The following is a 20,192-nucleotide window of genomic DNA, read 5'->3' as shown; positions in this document are numbered from 1 at the left end:
GGGGGAGGGAATAGATCTGGGAATTCCTGTTCTTCTTTACTAATAGAAATGTTTTTACCTAAAATATTTTAATTAGGAATTTTGAATTGGACTGTAAGGGTTCTGGGAACAATCTCTCTATGCGAAGCAAGCTCCAACTATCTGGTGACTAGATTCCCTTTTTCTCTCTAGCTGGACAAATTTCCATGCAATCCCTTCCAAAACAATAGCCGTACCTTCACAGGTCCCCTCCCTCTCCTGTCATATACCCTGCACAGAGGAATTAGGAATACATTCAGCACACTTACTTTGTCCATACTGTCCATATTGGTAGCCAGCCACTGGGTCCACACTGTAACTGGTAGTGCTGTAGGTGGGAGGACAGTAAGACTGCGAAGTTGGGAGGCTGTCCACAGACTTGATGGAGTCACTCCGCTGGCTGCAGCTGGCAGAGATGGAGTTGGTAGTGTCCAAGCCACCGTGAAGGGGAGAGATGGAGAAGTCAGCCTGGGGCTGTGGAGGAACCCCACTGGGGTTGCTCAGGATGCTCATCACCTGGAGAAACACAGGAGACAACACACCATCATCCAGAGGAGAAAGGATGTGCATACCTTCATGCATACCAGGGAGAGGCTATCTACGTATACTGGTGCTTGATCAGTATAATATGCTATATCAATATAGGTTTAACTCGGATGGAAAATGAAGGCCTGCTTTCACCTAAGACAGACCCCACATTTGGCTCCCCTGTGCTTAACGCTTTATATGAAAGACATTCCTAACGGGTAATGGAGAGGTTGCTTTGTGGCACGCTCAGTCTTTGGTCTGTTTTTTGCTGCCCTCTGAACAACATTGACTGTGCTGTTCAGAATGAACGCTAGAGAAAGGAATAAAACAAGGAGAAACCTGCTCAACATGCTGCTGTGAGCTAGCACATCCTCCCTTCCTATGCACAGCCCTCACAGAAGAGGAGACCCACGAGATATCAAGCCATGATCTGCATTTTGAAAAAGGGACTCTGAAGACAGCCACTGTCTTTGGAAGTCTGAATGGTTTGTGAAGGTCCCTAACTGAACCAGACACAAACCCTTCCTGGTTTGGATGCAGATTCTGCAGTAGGGACTGAAATGTCAAAGCTCTCTTTACCCTCAAAAATCTGTGCATTAAAGGATAACTAGTCCCGGTTCAGCTCATTTCAGTATAGTGCTTGGTTTTAAAATGTAATTAAATTTGCACACAAGCTATCTTCCTGCTTAGAGACCTGAAACAGATGAACTTTTTTTTTTTTTTTTTTTTTTTTTTTTTTTTTTTTTTTTACTTTTTTTTTCCCCCACAAAAATGCCAGATTTGTTCCTGTGGGTGAGTTTGAGGTAAGCTGCTGCCTACAGGCCTTCACACCAGTGCCCTGATCCCGCCAGCGCTTTAATGCAATTGCCTTCTGCAATCAGCAAAATGACCCTCGGGCTGCCAAGTTAAGAGTGTAAAGAGTTTGCAGGAGCGGGGCTGTGGCGAGGGAAGGAAGGGAACTCCTGATGCCTCTCGTTGATCTCTGCCGGCCGCCGCAGGCGTGCCTGGCTACATTTGTGCTGGGGAGAGGTGGGGGGAGAGGGTACAGCCTGTCACCTCGGGGGGCCAGGCCAGCGCTCAGATGCCGAGCGGCTGAAAATCTCCGAATTTAGCATAACCTTATTGACATCAATTAAAGTGGCAAATTGGAAATATTTGGAGCCTGGCAAGTGGTAAAATGAGCCCTTTATCCCCCACCAGCGGCCTGGTGAGCTATTGTGCGGAGGATACATTCTCTGGAAGGACACAAGAGGGGTTGTATAGAGCGGCGTCTCCCCTTCCTCCTCACCCCGACACCTTCCCCATCCCCTCCTCCCTCACCTTCCTGCTGGAGCAGAGGCTTAGGCTTGGCGCTGGCCTTTGCTTTCTAAAGCTTCTCCTCCCCCCCGGAAGGGCTCCGGAGTCTTGCCATGATGCTTTGCCTTGATGTGATGCCACCTCCCGGCTCAGCTGGCCTGAGACCCTTCCCAGGCATTTGTCTGGGAGGGGGATTTGGAAGCAGGGGTGGCTGGACCCCTGCAGAGCAGGAGGTGGTAGGGAGGTACTGCGGAGGGGGGAGTTAAAAAGCCTGGAAAATCAGGCTTACTCTGACCACTGGGTTTGCCTGCAGTTAGGTGCAGAGATGCAGGAATAAGCTTTGAACAAAAAGCACAGTGTTGGCAGCATGGAGCTCAGAAAAAGTTCACTTAACCTTTCCTCCTTCAGGTTTTTCAGCCTGCACTGAGCTTAGGGTTTCCTACTGGTCCCCAAAAGTTAAAACCATCTTAGCTGTTTCAAGAACCAGGGCAGACTCTGCTCCAACAGAGCCTAAATTACCTCTAGCCCTCCAGACCCTCCAGGCACAGCTTCTTAATCACACCAATGAAGCCTCGTGGTATCTAGATGAACTTGTTCAGTCACAACTGTTCACAAAATGTGCCCGTGGAACTCCTTGCCCCATGACAGCACAAAGACTGACATACAGGGAGATGAAGAAAGGAAATTGCATTTAAATATGCAATACTGAGTGGATTAATATGAGAATAGGGCTGTCAGGATGGATGTAACATAAACCTCTCTGCCTCAAGGCTTATGCAGCAGGGAAATCATGGGAGTGTAGCCTGGATGTAGTTTTCCAGCTGCTAAGTTGTTTGTAACCTTCCACTAAAGCTGGGTCATGAACTTTGATCTGTCTCAGCTACGAATCCTCCCTCTCTGCCCCTCAGTGCTGCTGACTGCAGACATACCTCCTAGCATCAGCCTTGCCTGGGCTGTTGGTGTCACGCCCTGCACCGCCTTGCCCCGATGGATATCCAGGACACTTATGAATGTGGCAGCCACAAAACATCATTGGATTTCATTTGCAAGCAGAATCAGATGTTTAAAACAATAAACATCCTTCTTGCATGTACTAATACACAGATGCAGGAATTATGAGTTATTTTGGGCAAGCTTCAGCTTGGGCAGCACTAAGTAGGGCCATTGTGATGCTCCCTCCATGAGCTGTCCACGTCTGGCAGGGCTGCTGGACTGCAGGTTTGGTGCATGCACTGCAAACCTCTGCAGGTGCAGGAAGAAATCATGCACTAGAAAACAACGGGCTACTGGAACCTCAGAGACTGGAGGGCTTTCTAGTGCTCTCTGTCTTGGCCATCTCCCCAAAAGAGTCAGCTGCTTTATATTACTGAGGAAAAATATAAAGGTCTTAAAGCAAGCAGAAGTCATATTAACACTTCCACTAAGGCCCTTTTAAAAAGAAAAGGGGTTGTAAAGCAATGTTGGTAAATGAAACCCAGATTCACACTCTTCAAAGTGAGAGGAGCTGAGACTGGAGAAGACACTTGCACAAATCCTACTAAAGACAGTAATTGGCTTTAGTCAGTCAGAATCAGGACTGGTTTCTAATCCTGGCTCTGCTACTGACTCGCAAGGGCTTGTGCGAGTCACTTAAGCTAGGACTCAACTCAACTGCCCTTAGCCACGTGAAGTTAAGTTTCTAGTCTCTTCTAATCCTCCAGAATCCCTCTACAGAGAGACTGACACTTCTAAGGGACAATTCACCCTGATCTAAGACCCCTTTCATAAAAAGATGGTCTTTATTACCCTCTGGAAATGCACTGTGAGACACAAGGATGCTGATATTTCATCACGACGATGTCAATGGACATGTAAGCGAGCAGAGGTCAGAGAGAGGGGATGCTGGAGGGTGACTGTGAGATGCACATCCCTGCTGGATGCTCCCACAGGGGTAGGGTGGCTGTGTACTGCAGACCAGCTCTGATACAGGCTCAGCGGAGCCAGGAGCCCCAAAGAGCCAGTTCCCTCCTCAACAAGGCTGACCGTGGGAAACATCTGCCTTTTCCAGGCACACTGAGCAATTTGGGACTGCCAGCCACCCCCCTCCCCCTGACTCTGTTTGCACAAGGACAGCATCTGATCTTCCCCACCCCAGGACACGAAGGTGTCAGAAATAACAAGAGCAAACCACAGATTTCTACTCCCCCTTTGCTCTGCAGCCGCCCAGCATGGATAACCCTACATGAGCCCTTCAGCCTCGGCAGGCCAGCATTATCTGACTTCTTGTTTCAGCTGGATAAACTCATTTTCCAGGCAACTTTTGAACTTAGGGAAGTCTGAGGCATCTGGAGAAATACCCTCCTCAAGAATGCAAAGTCCTTTTACCTTTTCTTTTTGACCTTGCTTTCTTATAATTTATTACTTCTTGGTGCATTATCATCACTAACTAAAAATCAATACCCACTTCACATCTGTAAGGTTTTATCTGGAGGGAAATCTGCTACCTGTCCATCACAGTGACTGACAGCCTTCCCTTTCCCCTCCCTCTCATCGGTTGTCTCTCTCCCTTTCCCCATCTCCTTTCCCTCTGCTGCTGTCCCAAATCAGTCACAGGCCTGGCGTGGGCTTGCACTTTAGGCTAAGTCAATAACAGCCACAGTGCTAGGGGCCTTCGGCCTTGTTCCTACCCTTTCCGGAGGTCATTTGTCATGGGGGAGAGAGAGTACGGGTCTCGATGTGTTGGGGAGACCAAGGTTAATGAACAAAGACCCTCATGGATGAAAGAGCCAGCCCCCCCCCTCCCTTGCCTCCTGCTGCTGCTGCCCTCCCCACCCTCATCTCTGCAGCTCCCCCCTGTCCCCCCTCATCCCCCCCCCGGGACGTTTCATCACTCTCTCCCATACTTTAAAAGAGTTAAAAAAATGTAATTAATTCCCTCCATTTCTGAGCTGGCCCTCAGGGCCTCTGGCCATGGAAACTGTAGCAGGGGAAATGTGCACCCTTTATGATAAACGAATGTGGCTTTGGAAAGGCAAGTGCAATTAGGGCCTTCAATCTGTGCAATCAGGCCTTCAGATTTTAGGTTTGGAGGTTGGGGGGGCAGGAGGGGCTCAAGGGACAGACAAGTGATAGGGAGAGATACTGCTCAGATAGAGAAGGGTGTGTGCGTGTCAGGGAGGGGAAAGGGGGGATAACAGGTTGGTCTGATAACAAAACCTTGCCCCTGCAGACCTGGCTGCTGGACGGCCTCTCTGGCCAAGATCTCCATGGGATGTACAGGGATGGTCCGGGCCATGTTGGACAGGCTTCACATCCTCAGAGTCCCCACATCTCCTGCCCTGCATCACTGGTTTGCTCTGGGCTTGCAGAGATGCCCAGCCAACAGGCATCAGGCCCTGAGACACTGCAGACTTGCCATCTACCCTCAAGTGGTGCTGCACTATCTCATGACCAGGAGGACGCAGAGACGTTGTAAGATCAGATCCAAAAACCAGAGTGATCGGGAGGCAGGAGCCTGTGGACAGCATTTTCTGGAGTGACTCCCAATGCTGCGTGTCTCTGGTTTTGTGCACCTGATTTGACACAGCGTAAAGCATCCAAAATCAGAGGCTGCCTTAGAAAAATGCTGCATTTAGAAACTGCTGAGCCTGGCTAAGTTCTGAATAAAGGGAAGACGTAATCATCTGCAACTAGCTGAAGGGTGTTAACTCCAAAGAAGCTGCTGGGTAGTCCCAAAGGAATGCAAACTGGATACCAGGCGGCAACTGAAAAGGACAAAGCAGAGGAAGGGTCTCCTGGCAGTTGGCAGTATTTCTGAGGCTGTGGTACTGTTTCCCTAGGAAGAGGTAGAAATCCTGTCTTTGGGAAAGGCTGGAAACACAATTGGTTTGAATATTTAATCCTAATCAGAAACATTTAGGAAATTCTGCTGTGAAGAATCTGTTTGTAGGCTGAAATCTCTCTTTGTTGCAGATTCTGTGGGGTCAACTTTTACACCAGTTAGCAGGGGATGAATATCTGACTGATATTCACACTCGTGCTTTCCCAGTATGACTATGTGCCTGACAGTCATGTTGGGAAAGGTGTTAGGTCTTTTGGTTTTATACTGTGTGGAGCAAGCTGCCAGTGCACTGTGAGCTCCTCTGTGAGAGGTTGGTCTCTGTCATTCATGGTCGATTCAGCTTCTGCTTTGGGGAGGTCATGTGCTGTCCTCAACATCTGTTCTTAGCTACTTGGTGGGGACCCAGCTTAATCTTTTGCATCTTTCCTTTGCAGTCTTTTCAGCTAATCTTTTCCTTCTCTCTTGCAGAAGGCACCTTTCCTCATATTAATGCTTTTTGATCTCTGTGGATTCATTTTCACTTGGTGGGAATAGGAAGAGCTGATTATTCTATACATATATTAAATAGAAACAAAATGAAGAGGTGACTGTAAGACTACTGAAAGACGAAGAAAGAGTTGGGAGGAGATAAATAGTTTCCCCAAAGATCTTCACTTGAAAGGAGGATAAATATATGCAAATATGCCCCTAGGTAGGACTAAAATGACTTATGTAGCAATCACTAACAGTGCACTCACAAAGCCAAGCAATTAATTTTGAATATTTTCTAAATCACTAGACCCAGCTGAGTTGTATCCCAATATGCCAATCCAGTAAGTGTACCCATTAAATTTGATTTTGCAGTCAGGCCAAGAAGCAGGACACTGCTTCACACTTTTTGTGCTTAGAAAATATCTGATTTGTTCAGTCTAATAGCATTTCCAAATAAATTTTGGGGCTTGAGGAGTGAACTTGACATTAAACTTCCTTACCTTCACTGACTTCAAGCACAATCCTGATTCACACTGGCATAAATGAGCAATGACTGACTCTGTACTTCCACTTTGCTGTGGGTTAAAGAAAGCTGGTGCTCCACTGCCCCAGCTTTACCTCACTAGCTTAGCATGAGCAGTCTCTGAACAGACTCCATCCAATGCCCACCGGTCTGAACGGTAGAAGGAATGGAAACAAATATCACATCCTAGAAGATTTGGTTTTATTTCAACTCAACATAAAATTTAATAATGCCTTTTAAATAGAATTTGAAACATCAGGAGTGAAATCTAAGCTCCAGTGAGGTATGTGGGAGTTCAGCCATTAATTTAAATGGGGCATTTATTTTGCTGTAGGATTTGGTTGTATTATAAAAAGCATTTGACGTAAAGGGCTTCATCTAGCCCAGCACTTACAATCAACCCATCAGCATGTTACCTGACCATCAGATGAGGATTTCTAGTGCTGAGAGTGCTGAGGAGAATGGTGTTATAAATAGGAGCTAACAGAATCTTACAAGCTTTAGATAATTCCTCATCAATCCAAATTCCATGGTTTTGTTTTGTTTTGTATTGTTTCGTTTTGTTTTGTTTTTGAGAGGCAGATATGCTATTGATTAAAGGAATGCTTATGGTCTTCTCTGACTGGAGTTTCTTATAAGGTGAGGAGAAGTAGAAACATTTGCTTCTTATTCTAATCAATGTTATTGCAGTTGGTGTATTTACATTGAATAGATGCAGATAAAATGGCCATACCCCCCAAAATGTTCATCACAAATGGCAAAGGATTGCTGTGGAAGGACTCCAGGGCTGCTGTTGTATAGCAGTGATGTTTCATTTACGTAACCTTTTCCACTCCAGTGGAAAATGTGTGGAGACAAGTGAAATGACTTTCCCAAGGCCACACAAAGTGGATCAGAACCAGAGCCAGGAACAGAATGCAATGTTTCTGAATCCTTTCTGGTAAGTATGGGACAGACCATACTGGACCCCTTCAAAGTGATCAGAAACAGTTACTACAGGTCTGTGCTTGAACTGTGATACGGTTTGCCAGTGAACAGTAAAACCAGAAATATTGTCAATGCCTTTCAGTGACTTAAAACATCTGAAGGATGTTTCAGCACAATAGGGGAGTAGTCTAGGACACAGCAGGTGAAACTGAGATGAGCATTTGTGTCCTAAGACGACCCTGGTCACTTGATGGATGACAATCTGCCACACACTCAAGATGGAGAGGGCTTGGGGAGATGCTGGTGATGAGATGGAGCTGGGGATGCAATGGTGAGCTGCAGCAAAGCAGGCCAATGCAGGCTGCACAAGGGGAGGATTAGAAAAAAAAGGCGATGGGAAGTTATTACCTGATTGTTCAAGGCTATGGTGAGGTTCCACCTGGAGCACTGCATCTTGTTTTGGGCACCCTGCTTCTGTAGAGATGTACAAATTATGGAGAAGGTCTAAAGAAAAGTTTCTAAGCTATACAAAAGAATGGGAAGGTCTTAGATGTAATGGTAAGAGAAATTGCTTAACCCGGGATGGGCTAGAAAGAGAAATGGGCTCTTCTTGCAGTGGAAATACCATAAGGAAACCAGAAGTACCATGGGGTTATACATCCAGTAAGGGCTATAAGGAACTTTGCAGCAGAAGTGTAATTTGGAGGGAAGAGGGCAGGCATCACTGTGAATAGGAACCACTTGATCTAGAAACAGGAGCTGCTATCCCTTGTGATAGGGCACCAAATTCTACTATCACTTCTGTAAAAACAGATGCTAAAGTTTCTAAAACTCTGGATAACCAGAGAGGAAACAAAAAGGCATGCTGAGCTAGCATAAGCTGTTGGAGTTAAAGGGAGGTTCCAGTTCTATGGCTTTCAAATTCATTAATGAGAAAAATCAAAAGACAGGACTCACCCCTTTCAGAAACAGGAGAGACTCAAGCCTGCAGGCTAACTAGTGCTGTGCCATGTTGAAACTGTCGGGGTTTGATTTTCAGGCACTGCTGAATATTTCTTGTCTGAAAATGGGCTGTTTGTGCTTTACATCAACATCTTTATTTGCTTTATGTTACCTAAGCTTGAAGTGTTTTTTCCTGATTAAATTTTTGTAATTGCTAAGACACTTTATAGAGAAAACCAAAAGAAAGTCGGTGCTTCCCAAATGTGCTGGGTGGTGATCTAAGCCACCCCATCTTCCTTATTTCCAGGTAGTTAACCGCACTAAAAAACAAAACAAAACAAAACAAAACACAAGCAAACTCTACCCTAATTCTGTTTTACTCCAGAAAATGTTTCCATGTTTCCCAGTGAAGACCAAGTGAATACACTGGAAAGGAAAGCCTCCATGGGAAAATTGCTTTGTTGAGATATGGAGCATCTCTGGGCACCTTTACAGAGGGTATTAATTGCAGGAAGATGAATCTTGCTTGTGGCATTTTGGAACTCACAAAATCATCTCAAATGAGAAAGCAGAAAGGCACAACCATGGAAAAATGGAATTCCTGAACATTTTTAAGCCTTGGGAAGGACCCAGCTTAGGTTTGGCTTTGGAAATGGGTTGGGTCCTTGTGTCTTATTTTGCAACTATCAATCCAGTTCTGGGTAATCTCAGACATGCTGATGACAGGTGGGGAATGAAAATTTTTCAGGTCTGGGTGAGAGATTTAAAATACCAAGAAATAAACAAACACATACAAAGGTTTCCTACCACATCAGCCCTAAACCTATTGCTGTGCATCTGCCCGACATGAACAATGGCAGGATGGGGAGATCATGCAGTATAGCTAAGTCCCAGCAAATTAAAACTGTTTTATGAACTTCTGTCATTCCCCACTGAGCCGGCTCTCCTGTCAGCAGCCCCACACCAGCAGAGACTAACAAAGACAAGCCAAAATTCACAGAAAGGTCTCCTTTTCCCCTCCTCCCTTTCCATTTCTCTCCCTCGCTTTATTTATTTATTTTCCCATTTCCCAGCTAAGCTGATCTGTGCTCGCTCACTATCACAACCCCCTGCGGACACTGGTAATGGAGTGCGGGTGCTGACTTACTGCTTCGAAACAAGATTTCCTGAGATCCTTTGAGCCTGCTCCATGCCCCCCCTCGTCTGCTTTTCTCTCTCTGTCTCTTTCTTTTTGGAGAGTGGAGGGGAGCCTCTATAAATGTGAAAGGAGCTGCACTACAAAGAAATCCCCGAGTGGCATATCCCAGCCCCAGGCGAAACTGCTTGGTGCACTGATAGTCCTGCGTATCTGCTCGAGGACTCCTCTTTCTCTTCCCCTCCCTCTTTCTCTGATCAATCGAGGGCTGTAATCAGTTAAGGTCCAGCTTAGCTGCAGTGTAAGATACACCAGTTAAGCAAAGCCAATGCCTCCAGGGTTCCCACCGTAAATACGGAGAGGTCATGGGGAGATTAAATAACCCTGATAAGTTCAGCAAGTGCAGTGCTAGCTAGGCGCGCACCAAACACTTAATAACTTGAGCTGGCAGAAGAATGGAAGAAGGAAAATCAGAAGTGCTTCCTAATCCCAGCCCCTCTGCTGCTTGTTCACTTCCTCTCCCAGTTCCCAGCCTTCCGGAGGAGGGTCAGTGCCTTTTTTAAGGTGAGGGTTTCTCATTTCACCTCATCCCAATAAATGAACAATCCCCTGGTACTGTCCAAGAGCGCAGGGATGAATTTGTAAAGTCAGGACCTCGCCTTCCCTCATCTGCAGGAAAATGACAGCTCCTGAATCCAGGGAAATGCCTCCTTCAGCCCTAAGCAGTGTTATGTGCTTTTCCCTTGGACTTCTCTCTGCTGCTAGGGAGCAGTGTGGGATTTTTAAAGACAGGGAACTACTTGCTTTTGCCAAACATGAGCCCCAAACCTTTTAGGATCTGAACAGTGAGACAATGGAGCTGTGTCCACCATGGTCTGGAGCCAATGGTGTGGAGGCATTAGTGCAAATAAAAAGGTGAGAAGACAGAAGAAAGTTGGTATCTTTGCTGAGAACAGTAACTTAAATAAAGGATTACCCTTACAGTTATGATGTTCTAGTGCAACAACCTTTTCCTTTTTTTTTTTTTTCATGGTAAATCTTTTCCTTCCTCTCCATAAATGCCCATTTTCAGAGATGGCCCAGGAAAAATTGAGCCCTTTGTATCCGTTATTTATAATCACCTTTACACTAAGTTAATCACCTTTATACTAAGTTCATGCTGTGCTGGATCCAAGTAGCTTATATTTTCATAATGCACTTCTTGAAGAGGCTGGGGATGCTTGGGCTGCCGAGGGGACTTTGCTGTGTAGGATAAGCTACTGTCTGCTTCTGTTTCAGAAATGCCAGAGCTCATTTCTGCCCCTCAGACATGAGAAATCTGGCAGGATTCGGTGACCACCAAATCCTCCCCCAAATTCTACCTGGTCTTAATCCTGAGCGAGTGACTGGCTGAACACAACATGAGGTTTGGAGCCAAACAGCACTACATCAGCTCCCATCTAATTGGACACTGGCCCACTAGGCATTACAGATAGGGAAAAAAAAAAAAACAACATGTAAGATTTATTAAAAACGATGCAGACGCACAAAGAGCAGAACAAAATCTTTAACCAGAAGTGATAAAAAAGCCCTAAAGGATTTGAGTTTAGATAAGTATCCCTCTTTGAGTCCTCCAGCTCTCTAAAAGCTATTTGGACTGGAGTTTTCCTGTGGTGTTATAGGTGCTTACTTAAGCAGGGGATGAGATTACCTCTTCCCCGGGTGTTTCAGCATTTCTGCACCTGGGGTCTGCTGAGGAGCAGCACAAAACTTGATCAGTTTGCAATGGTTATTTGATTAGCCATCACAAACAGGTGAAGCCTTGGAACAATAAAGTATAAAAATAAAAGAAACTCCTGGGGTAATGCATCATTAATTGTGTCTCTTTCTTATTTATCTAGCACAATTCAGTTCAATTGTGGCTATGTCTGGCAGCACTCCAAAATAAAGTATTTTTTACAATTATAATACAAAGCCACTGAGAAGCACTCTCAAACATCAGAGTAGTAAAATGCCTACCTTTAAAACCTTGCTTTTCCTATTAACATTGTTTACTGCCTTGAACTAAGTGACTTTTAAGAAGAAAAATATATGTTGATGAAAAGTAGCTGTCTGCTGGCAAAACTATACCTGCACCAAAGGGAAGGGTCAGTACCTCATTAAAACTAAACCTCTTCCAAAAGAAAACAGTAACACGTTTACTAAATGGGTACATAAACCAAAACATTCCTTGCTCTCCAGTACAAATGCAAGGAACTTTGTACATTAACCCCACAACTCCTGACCGAGCTACAAACTCTCTTTTAGGAAAATATCTTGACTGAAAGACTTGAAAATGGCAAATCTTCCAAGGTGCTGAGTCAAGTTGTGCCCCTCGCCCGTCCTCCTCCCTGTGGAGCCAAGAGGAAGAGTAAAGGTATCACACCCTTGCATTACTTGAGCGGAGTTTTTAAGGCATCTCCTGCATGCAGAAGTTTAAATCACACAAGCCACTGCTGATCCAGAGATAAATGGTGGAAAAGGGATTAGAGATACTTAGCGGAGGAGAGGGAAGACTCAGGAAGGGCTGATTATTTTAAAGATATGACTATTTAAAGATAATGATTGCATAAATTTAATTAATGCATTTTCATGCTGCAAATGGCCGTTTTGTAATTAATGTATCTGGCCTCGCTAAGCATGGGAGATCACATCTCCCAGCCCCCCCCTCCCTTCTCGATTCCCCCCTCCGCCTCTCGTTTAATGAAAGACAGAAAGCAGATGACAGAAACAATTTGTCAGCCAGTACGGGTGTCAGATGCCTAATTGGTTGCGCTGAGTTAGTGGAAAGTAAAGGGGGAGAGGGTCGAGGCTGGGGGGGTTCTTTCCTCTTTATCAAGGCTTCAGGGTGGGTGCCTGTATCGGTGGGGGGCGCGGCGAGGGGGCGAAAGTGTTTCTTGTTAATCGATGGAGATTAGGACACAGATTGGCTGTGGCAGGGACTGGGCAGTGACAAGAAGGGGACAGGAGAGGCTGGTTAACACCCGTGCAAACAAGCTGCCATATCTCACAACGCGTTAAGTCCCGGCAGCGCTGACAACACCAGCGGTCCCTGGCTGTGACGGCTTGGGGAGAGCTTGGAGAGTGGCTCGGCAGCCCCCGGCACAGCTTTCCCCGTTCAACGTGCACCCTTCAGAGAGGGCCAGATCACACCCTCCAGCCTCACTTTGGAATTGAGGAATCGAGGCATTGGCAGAAAGTTTGGGATCCTGGGGATGGGGTGGAAGGATGAGGGGCTGAGGCCATGGGTAAAGCAGAAAGGAGCCGGGCAGGACGTCGAACCCAGAGCACTGTGCAGGTCTTACTTGCTCTAAGCTTTGCTCTGGGTTCAGATCACTGTCTCGGTGTAGGATCCTCAGAAAACCCACACGTTCTGTCTCCTCCCATGCCTGCCCCATTGTGAGGTTGCTTTAAAAAGTGCAAGATTAAGCAAAACAGGAATTAATGTATGTTCCATCTGGTTCCTGAGCTTTGTGGGTGCATTTTGGTCACTTGTCATAAACACCACAACCAACTAACTATCCCCATGTCATTATGTGGGAAGCAAAACCTCCTTCTCCATGCAAGAAGGCCCATGAGTCTGAATCTTGCTGAATGAGGGAGCAGAGGCTGCGAGCACCCCGCAACCTGACTCCAGCGAGGACCGAGCATCGCGACCCTTCAGCCCCCCCAGAAGGCAGCAGGACACAGCACAGGCTATCCAAAGTCACGGCCAGGAGAAAAGCAGAAATGTGTCTCATTTCTATGGTCTAGGCAACTCCCATGTATTTATCCCAAGCAGCAGGCAGAGCAGGGCTGCCACCTCTCACCTTACAAGTGGAAAAATGAGCCCAATAAAGGCCGATAACTTGAGACTGCACCAAAGTTTATGGGGGAGCAGGAATTTGATCATCCCAAACCCAAGGCTGATGTCCTCATTCCTGACAGCCTTGCTTTGTACTAAATTAAGCAGAGAAACGAGAAGAATATCAAAACGTTAGATGCTAATTGCTTAGTGTCTCTACAGGACTCCCCCTGGCAATATAAGAAAGCTTTACAAAGGTGGGAACGGTTTCATCAGCTCTCACTGACACCAAGAAAGGTGATAGGCAGAGAGACATGGGGAGAAAGAGCTAAGAATAGAAAATGTTGAGTTTCCATACTGGGCTCTGATCACATTTAAACATGCAGCCTGTGGTAATAAACATACTACTAAGCTTCTGCATTACACTGCAGGTCCCTTTGTAAGTGGTTTACGAAGGGTCGCTAGGTGATGAAAAAATGTTATGAAAAAGATAAACAACCGTTTATTTTAGATGAAAGAAAGACTTTCAAATAGCATAAATGGAAATGGAAAGGGAATGGGTGATGGATGCAAGTGAAAATACAAACTTTTGATTTTGAAAGATCAAAATAAAATAAAGGCTGCAATTTGTAACAAAACTATATTTAAAATAAAATATCCAATTGAAACAATTTTGTCCCTTTGCTTACAACAGAAAAAGAAACTCTCCAGAGAGCGTTGAATGAAATGGCACTATTCTGCTCTTTGCAAAATGTCCCAGCAACCTGCCCCCTCATCCCTGGTCATCTCAGTTACCCACTCAGCTGCAGGGTGAGCCTGTTACAGATACGTGACAGCATCTTGTAATCTGAAGCCATTCTTATTGCTATCTATTTCTGCTACAATGACATGGAATTGCTGCAGTCTAGGGGCATGTACCACTGTGCAAGACCCTGCATAACACAAGAAACAAGATCCCAAATCCTCAAAATGGCAGATGTATCAGATCTGGGGACTTGCTATCTCCCATCAAGCCTGGCTCTCTTACTACTCACACCCCAAGAAAGCAAACTCAGAAGAAAAAGAAAGAAGGTGAGGTATCATACCCCTGAATCAATTCCCCTGCCCAACTCTAAGAAGCAAAAAATGGCCTAAAATGCTGCAGGTAAAATGGAGGAATGGGAATTACTAATCCCTGCTGAAAATTTGACTTGCACAGACATTGAAGAAATATTCAGCATTTACTTCTTCCCTACACACGGCATACTCTCTCCCCACCACAGCCCAGCACTGTCCTGTAGACTCCGGTATACACCTAGCTTTTTCCTTCTGGTTTATATGACGTGAGAGCAAATCACTGGGCAGGGGAGCTCTGTGCGGGAGGAATATGGTCCATTGTGTATTAAACAAATGCTAAATGATTACAAGCACCATATTGGCAGAGAAAAAAGCAGGCTGCGGTGAGTTGTGCCTGTCACATCACTGCTCCTGCTTGGCAAATAAGTTCTAATGCCCAATTGGTATTTATTAGATGACATACAACAACTGTCTCATTAAATCAGGGCTTGAGTGTAGGCCGGAAGTCTTAATTTAAAGTGTCACAAGCTATTGAATTCAGATGCCTTAGACAGGAGGAGAGAGAAGGGAAGGGAAAAAAATGGGGTTTAGAGAGGTAGGAAGCAGTAACTGGTCCTAACCCACCTTCTGAAATGGGTTGTGATTTTGATGCTGGTCTGGGCTCTGGTTCAAAAAATATTTGTTCTGCATTTGCTTTCTCTCTCTCACTCCCCTTTACATGCACTTTCAAACTCTCCCCCTAATAAACGGTTGGGCACCTTTCTCTGTGCTTTAAATGCAGCGTCGAAAGCAAAGGTTAATGCTGGAGATTGCATTCCAATTGAAAACGCGGCAACCGGTAAATTTGGTTTGTTTAGAGTGGAAATGCTTGAACTGCTGTAGATGGGTGGCGGGTGCGAGAGCATGGGGAGAAGGGGGCGGGAGGCGCTCCCTGCGCCCCGGCTCCTCTCCGGACAAAATTAAATTTCAAAGTTTAATGAGTTGCGAAGGGCACTGGATTAAAAAGCCTGGTCCCTGCGCTACCAAAACTGAAGCTGTGCGATGAAGAGAGAGAGAGAGAGAGAAAAAAAATCCCACCAAACCCAAAACGTCAGGGAACAGAGCAAGTGAAAAATGTCAGGGCAAATTGCTCTTGACAGTGTTAATATCTGCACCTCATAGCAATAATTACATGTAAATAAATAGTGAAATAGCTCTCAGCTGGAGTCTGTACTCCGAGTGCAGATGCCACTAACAGCCAGCTGGGGACCTTTCACTCTTCGACTGCCATTTTCCCCCCTTTCTTCCCTCCCTCCCTTCATTTCATCTATGCCAGAGCTGCGAGCGCAATTGCTGGCAACTGCAGGTCTGCTCGCAGCCCTCCCCCCTGTCACAGCACCATGCTCCCTCCCTCTTTGTGTCGCCCTCCCAGCCAGGGGCTGCAATCGGCTGTCAGGGGAAAAAAACATGCTGCTTTTAGCCCCTTGCAAGGGGAAAACAAGCTTTCCTGGATTCACGTCTGGCAGTCATGTGAGTAAAGCTGAAGGGATGAAAACAGCGTGGCTGGCTACCCTTCCATCTCTGTGGGCTCCTAAAAACGTCAGATGGGATGGAGCTATCTCTTTCAAGCACTGGGATTAAGTTCCTCATATCACCAAGGTTGTCTATATTTCAAAAGAACACTGGAAAACATGCGGTTCAGCATCAGAATGCAAAAAGATGCTTCATTTCCACAGGAGACACATCTCCCATTGCTATCAGTAGCATCCACAGAGATTTGTGAGCCTGAGCTGGCTCTTCTAACCTTTGCCCATATGAAAAACACACTTCTATAACCCTGCACTTCATTCTGCACTTCTATAGACCCCTGCCACTCCTTCCTAGGGCATGGCTCACCACAGCGCATCATGCAAGGCTGCTGTGACCTGAGCAAGGGGGAAAAAAAGCCACCGCACCATCAGCAGCATTGGTGAAGGTGGGCTGGAATCCATCTCTTGCTTCCCCAGGCTCTGGAGATTTGCTGGCAACTTAAGAAATCACAAACGATGGGGAAAGAGTGAGTATCACCAGACTATTCACCATCACTTCCATTGAATAAAGGGAGTAGGGGTGAAAACCAAAGTGCACGAAGCGTTGCTTCACTCGGTGGAGCATCGGCCTGCGGGACTCCTTGCCACACGAAGCAGCAGATGTGTGGATCAAAAAGGAAACTGGAAAAGTACATGGAAGAAAGGTCCATTGAGCACTACTAGACAGAAAAAACACCTTTTTTTTTTTTTTTTTTTTTTTTTTTTTTTTAAGGAAATTCCCTAAGTGAAAATAGTGAGAGACCAAGTAGTGCGACTACCACTGTGCTCTCAACGGCCCCGACGTAAACCTTCCCACCACCTCCCAGGCCCTTCACTAATACAGCCAAAGAGCTGCAGGTGTCTCAGCAGGGAGGGTGGAGGGGAGGACTGTGGAAAATAAACATGCAATTGCATACAATTATGCAGTTACTAAAAATGGAAGCATTTGTACAGAGAAGGCCTTTTGGGCTAGAGTAGGGGGCTTTGACTACACCCAAAGTCTCAGGTGATAAGGTTCCTACCTTAAAAGTCTAAATTTAAGCAAGATAAAAACCCTGTGTCTCTGTTCTCAGTCGTGGAGATAACAACCTTCCCCACGGAACCGTGAGAAGAAACACATCCCAGGATGATGAGATGCTAAGATATTACGATGAAAGTCTTAGATAAAGCTAACCTCATTATTGTAGTCCCGTTTTCTTTTACTCGATCAATTTATATCTCTCTACCCTCAGTTTAGCTCCTAGCCCTACAAACCAGGGCCTAGTTATAAAGCCACAGGGCCCCGCTAACCATCCAGCAGACCCATGCTGCCTACGCTTTGCTGGAGGAACTGCAATAACTTGTGGTCTGAGACAGCAGCAAACAAGCCCACAAGGTTAGCACACCCAAAGGGGGCAGGAATGGTTTCGCCCAGCCACACAACCCGACACCCCAGCACCCAGGGGTTGCTGCTCCTCTTGCCTGGTGGGTCACCCCAAATGAAGTTGGCCCCACTGCCAAAAGGTGACGTGCTCTCCCACCAAACCAGCATCACTCCAGGGCCAAGCTGCTAGACCAAAGCAAATGAATAAAAATAACCTGCCACTGATAATAGGGAGATATTCTTAGTGAACTACTGCCTTGTGTAAGGGAGAAAAGCTTTGAGGGTTTTCCTTTCGGCTAATGAAATTCACAACAACACCCCACACTGCACTGAGCAACAAACACAGCTCCATTATTTGGAAAACAAATATGTTCTTTAGAGCTTCCTGGTTGTCAAACACCTTTTTGTTTAGCTCAACAACTAATCCACTTATCGGAGGATAAAGCTGCCAGTGAATCACCAGTATGATAAAAGCATGCACAAAATTAGCAAAAATTTGCCTATGGCTCCTGCACATTTAACAAACACCAGCTAAGAGAAAAATGATTTTCTTTTTTTTTTTCCCTTTTTTTTTTTTTTTTTTTTTAATAACTGAGATCCCCAGGAGAGATTCTGTCAGATAGTGGCTTTTATTTTGCTTGCAGTTTCCCCCCCCCCCTCTCTTTCCATATAACCCAAGCACTGAGGCAAGGAGATGCTGGGAGCTGATATCAGATGCACGGTGAAATTGGAGGTATTTGAATAAGCAAGAGATGCAGACAAGCAAAATTTTATCTTGTTTATTTTTATTATTTCATTAAAAAAAAAATAGTGCTCAGGCATTGGCTGCTTCCCTAGGACCTTGGCTGTGCTGGATGTTTTCCTGCTCCTGAGGCTGTAACACCTATAGGACACTGGATTTGTCCTTCCCTGCTCTTCAGTGTGGACTGCAGCCCTTTGGGATTTTAGCCTCTCCTTTCTCCTGCATGACAGAGCCATGTGAACTCTCCCTGTTATGTGGATGAGGAAAGGTTGGGTAACCAAGTTGTTCACAGGGGATATACTTCTCAGAACTTCCAGTCCTCTGCTATGACCATTAAGTTACCATCCCACTCTTAAAGTCTTTCACTGAAACCTTCACAGGGACCTCACAGAACATTAACTGGGTAAACAGAAGTTATCTGCTCTCTGAAATTCACTCAGCTACATAAACCTTGGGAATTCTCCATTATGGATGTATGCAGACATGTTCTTGTGAGATTTCCAACATTTCTGGGCACAGTTATAAACCAGTGTACGTGAAAGAGGGAATGAGAGAAAGAGAGAAACTGGGAATGAGAGCTCCTTAGCACTGGAACCTAGATAAAGAGGGTTTCTCCTGGCCAGGAGGAGCGAATAAGCTGATGCACGGAGCAGCAGCCAGACCTTGCACCACATGTTACACACAAACTGCTTCAGAGCCCACCAAGGTAAAATCAGGTGCTGAGGATGCTTCCTTGATCCCAAATCCTTATTTTCCTGAGGTAGTATCAGTTTCAGCTAGACATTTGCTGGACACTGTAGATGAGCAGGAAGATGAGGTTAGTTCAGGACTGAATTGCTGCAGCTGAGCTGAGAGCACTGGGGGCTTTGAAGGCTTCTGGCTGTACTTTCTGAACATGCACCTTTACTGGAAAGTACCACCAGCACCATGAGTATTGAAGGTGCAGATCAGCAACTGTTCCAGGCCATGGTGCCACTGCAAGAGCCAGAATGGAGAGTGCCTAAAGCATCCCAATACCTTCTTTTCCTCCACCAACTTTGCCTAGGCTTGAACAGGACCACAGCACATGATGAGGGGATCATTTAGGGGAGCTGGGAATTAATCAAGAGGCACCCACCTGTCAGGCTGGTATCTGGAACTAAATGGAAACACTTGCTAGTGCTTGACCTCTCGCCCTCCAGACAAGCCTGCGGCTCTTGAGTGGCTGGAGAAACCCTCTTGTCGGGGCCACAGCTCTGAGACCCCAGGTGAAATAAAGCAAGGGGAGCAGGCAAGGAGAGGTGTGGGAGCTGGGTTATAAGAGGTGGAGGAAGCAGAAAGAGGTCATAGCTGGTGGGGCTGATGCAGGGACCAGCAATCTTTTGGCACTGGTGGCAGAATTCAGTCAGAGAGCTGGTGAATGACTTGGATGTGATGGGGAGACAAAACAGCACACAAGGGGTTGGCCAACAAGCCAAGAGCAAGAACTGCCTGAGGCTCAGTGCTGTAGGCAACAGGCTGCATATTCAGAGATGCTGGAGACAATTAAAGTCAAATACTCCCATGCCTTTCTATATGTCCCCTGGATGGGCTTTGTTTTGGATGAGGTATATCAAATGCATCGGTGTGGGCTGTTTAGCAGTACAGCACATGTTTCAGTGTTAAATCAACCCTTCTTGTACTTAACAGAGGCCAAAACTGTACTGGCTAGTGGTCAAACACTGCAAACCAAGGCAGTGCTAGCTGCTAAACAGCAGAAGAGAGCCCTGAATGCCTGCCAAGAGATCTTCAAATACCAGTCCTAAGGTATAGGATTAGGACTTATGACTTCAGGGGCATCTGTGTAAACACCTGAGGGAAAGGAAAGGACAAATGCTTCAGGGAAACTAGCCTTCTCCAGCTGTTCTATACTGAAGAGAGAAGAGTATGGAACAAGATCTGAGCCAATGCATGACGTGTTGGGACATCTTATACTGGTGACAGCATCTTATAAGATGTCCTCTGGACGGAGTTTATACTAGAAGCCTCCTGGAGCTGCAACAT

General features: G+C 45.9%; 1 protein-coding gene across 3 annotated transcripts in view; it reads right to left on the bottom strand.

The window, feature by feature from the left end:
* Positions 1-20,192, bottom strand: part of PAX7 (paired box 7) — a gene marked incomplete at its 5' end in the record, with an annotated part of 99,273 nt that overhangs the window by 3,562 nt on the left and 75,519 nt on the right. For 2 of the 3 annotated variants that reach the window (XM_084300355.1, XM_084300356.1), the window contains one exon: positions 288-534. In XM_084300355.1, coding sequence (XP_084156481.1) covers positions 288-534 — 247 coding nt within the window. Of the gene's footprint in view, positions 1-287; positions 535-7,991; positions 8,058-20,192 lie in introns of all 3 variants that reach the window. The other variant, XM_084300354.1, reaches the window with a different exon arrangement.

The sequence above is a fragment of the Netta rufina genome (genome assembly GCF_964035555.1).
Source record: "Netta rufina genome assembly, chromosome: 22".
Lineage (NCBI taxonomy): Eukaryota > Metazoa > Chordata > Aves > Anseriformes > Anatidae > Netta > Netta rufina.
The sequence above is the reverse complement of the archived record's forward strand: the minus strand, read 5'-3'. Positions and strand labels throughout refer to the sequence as shown.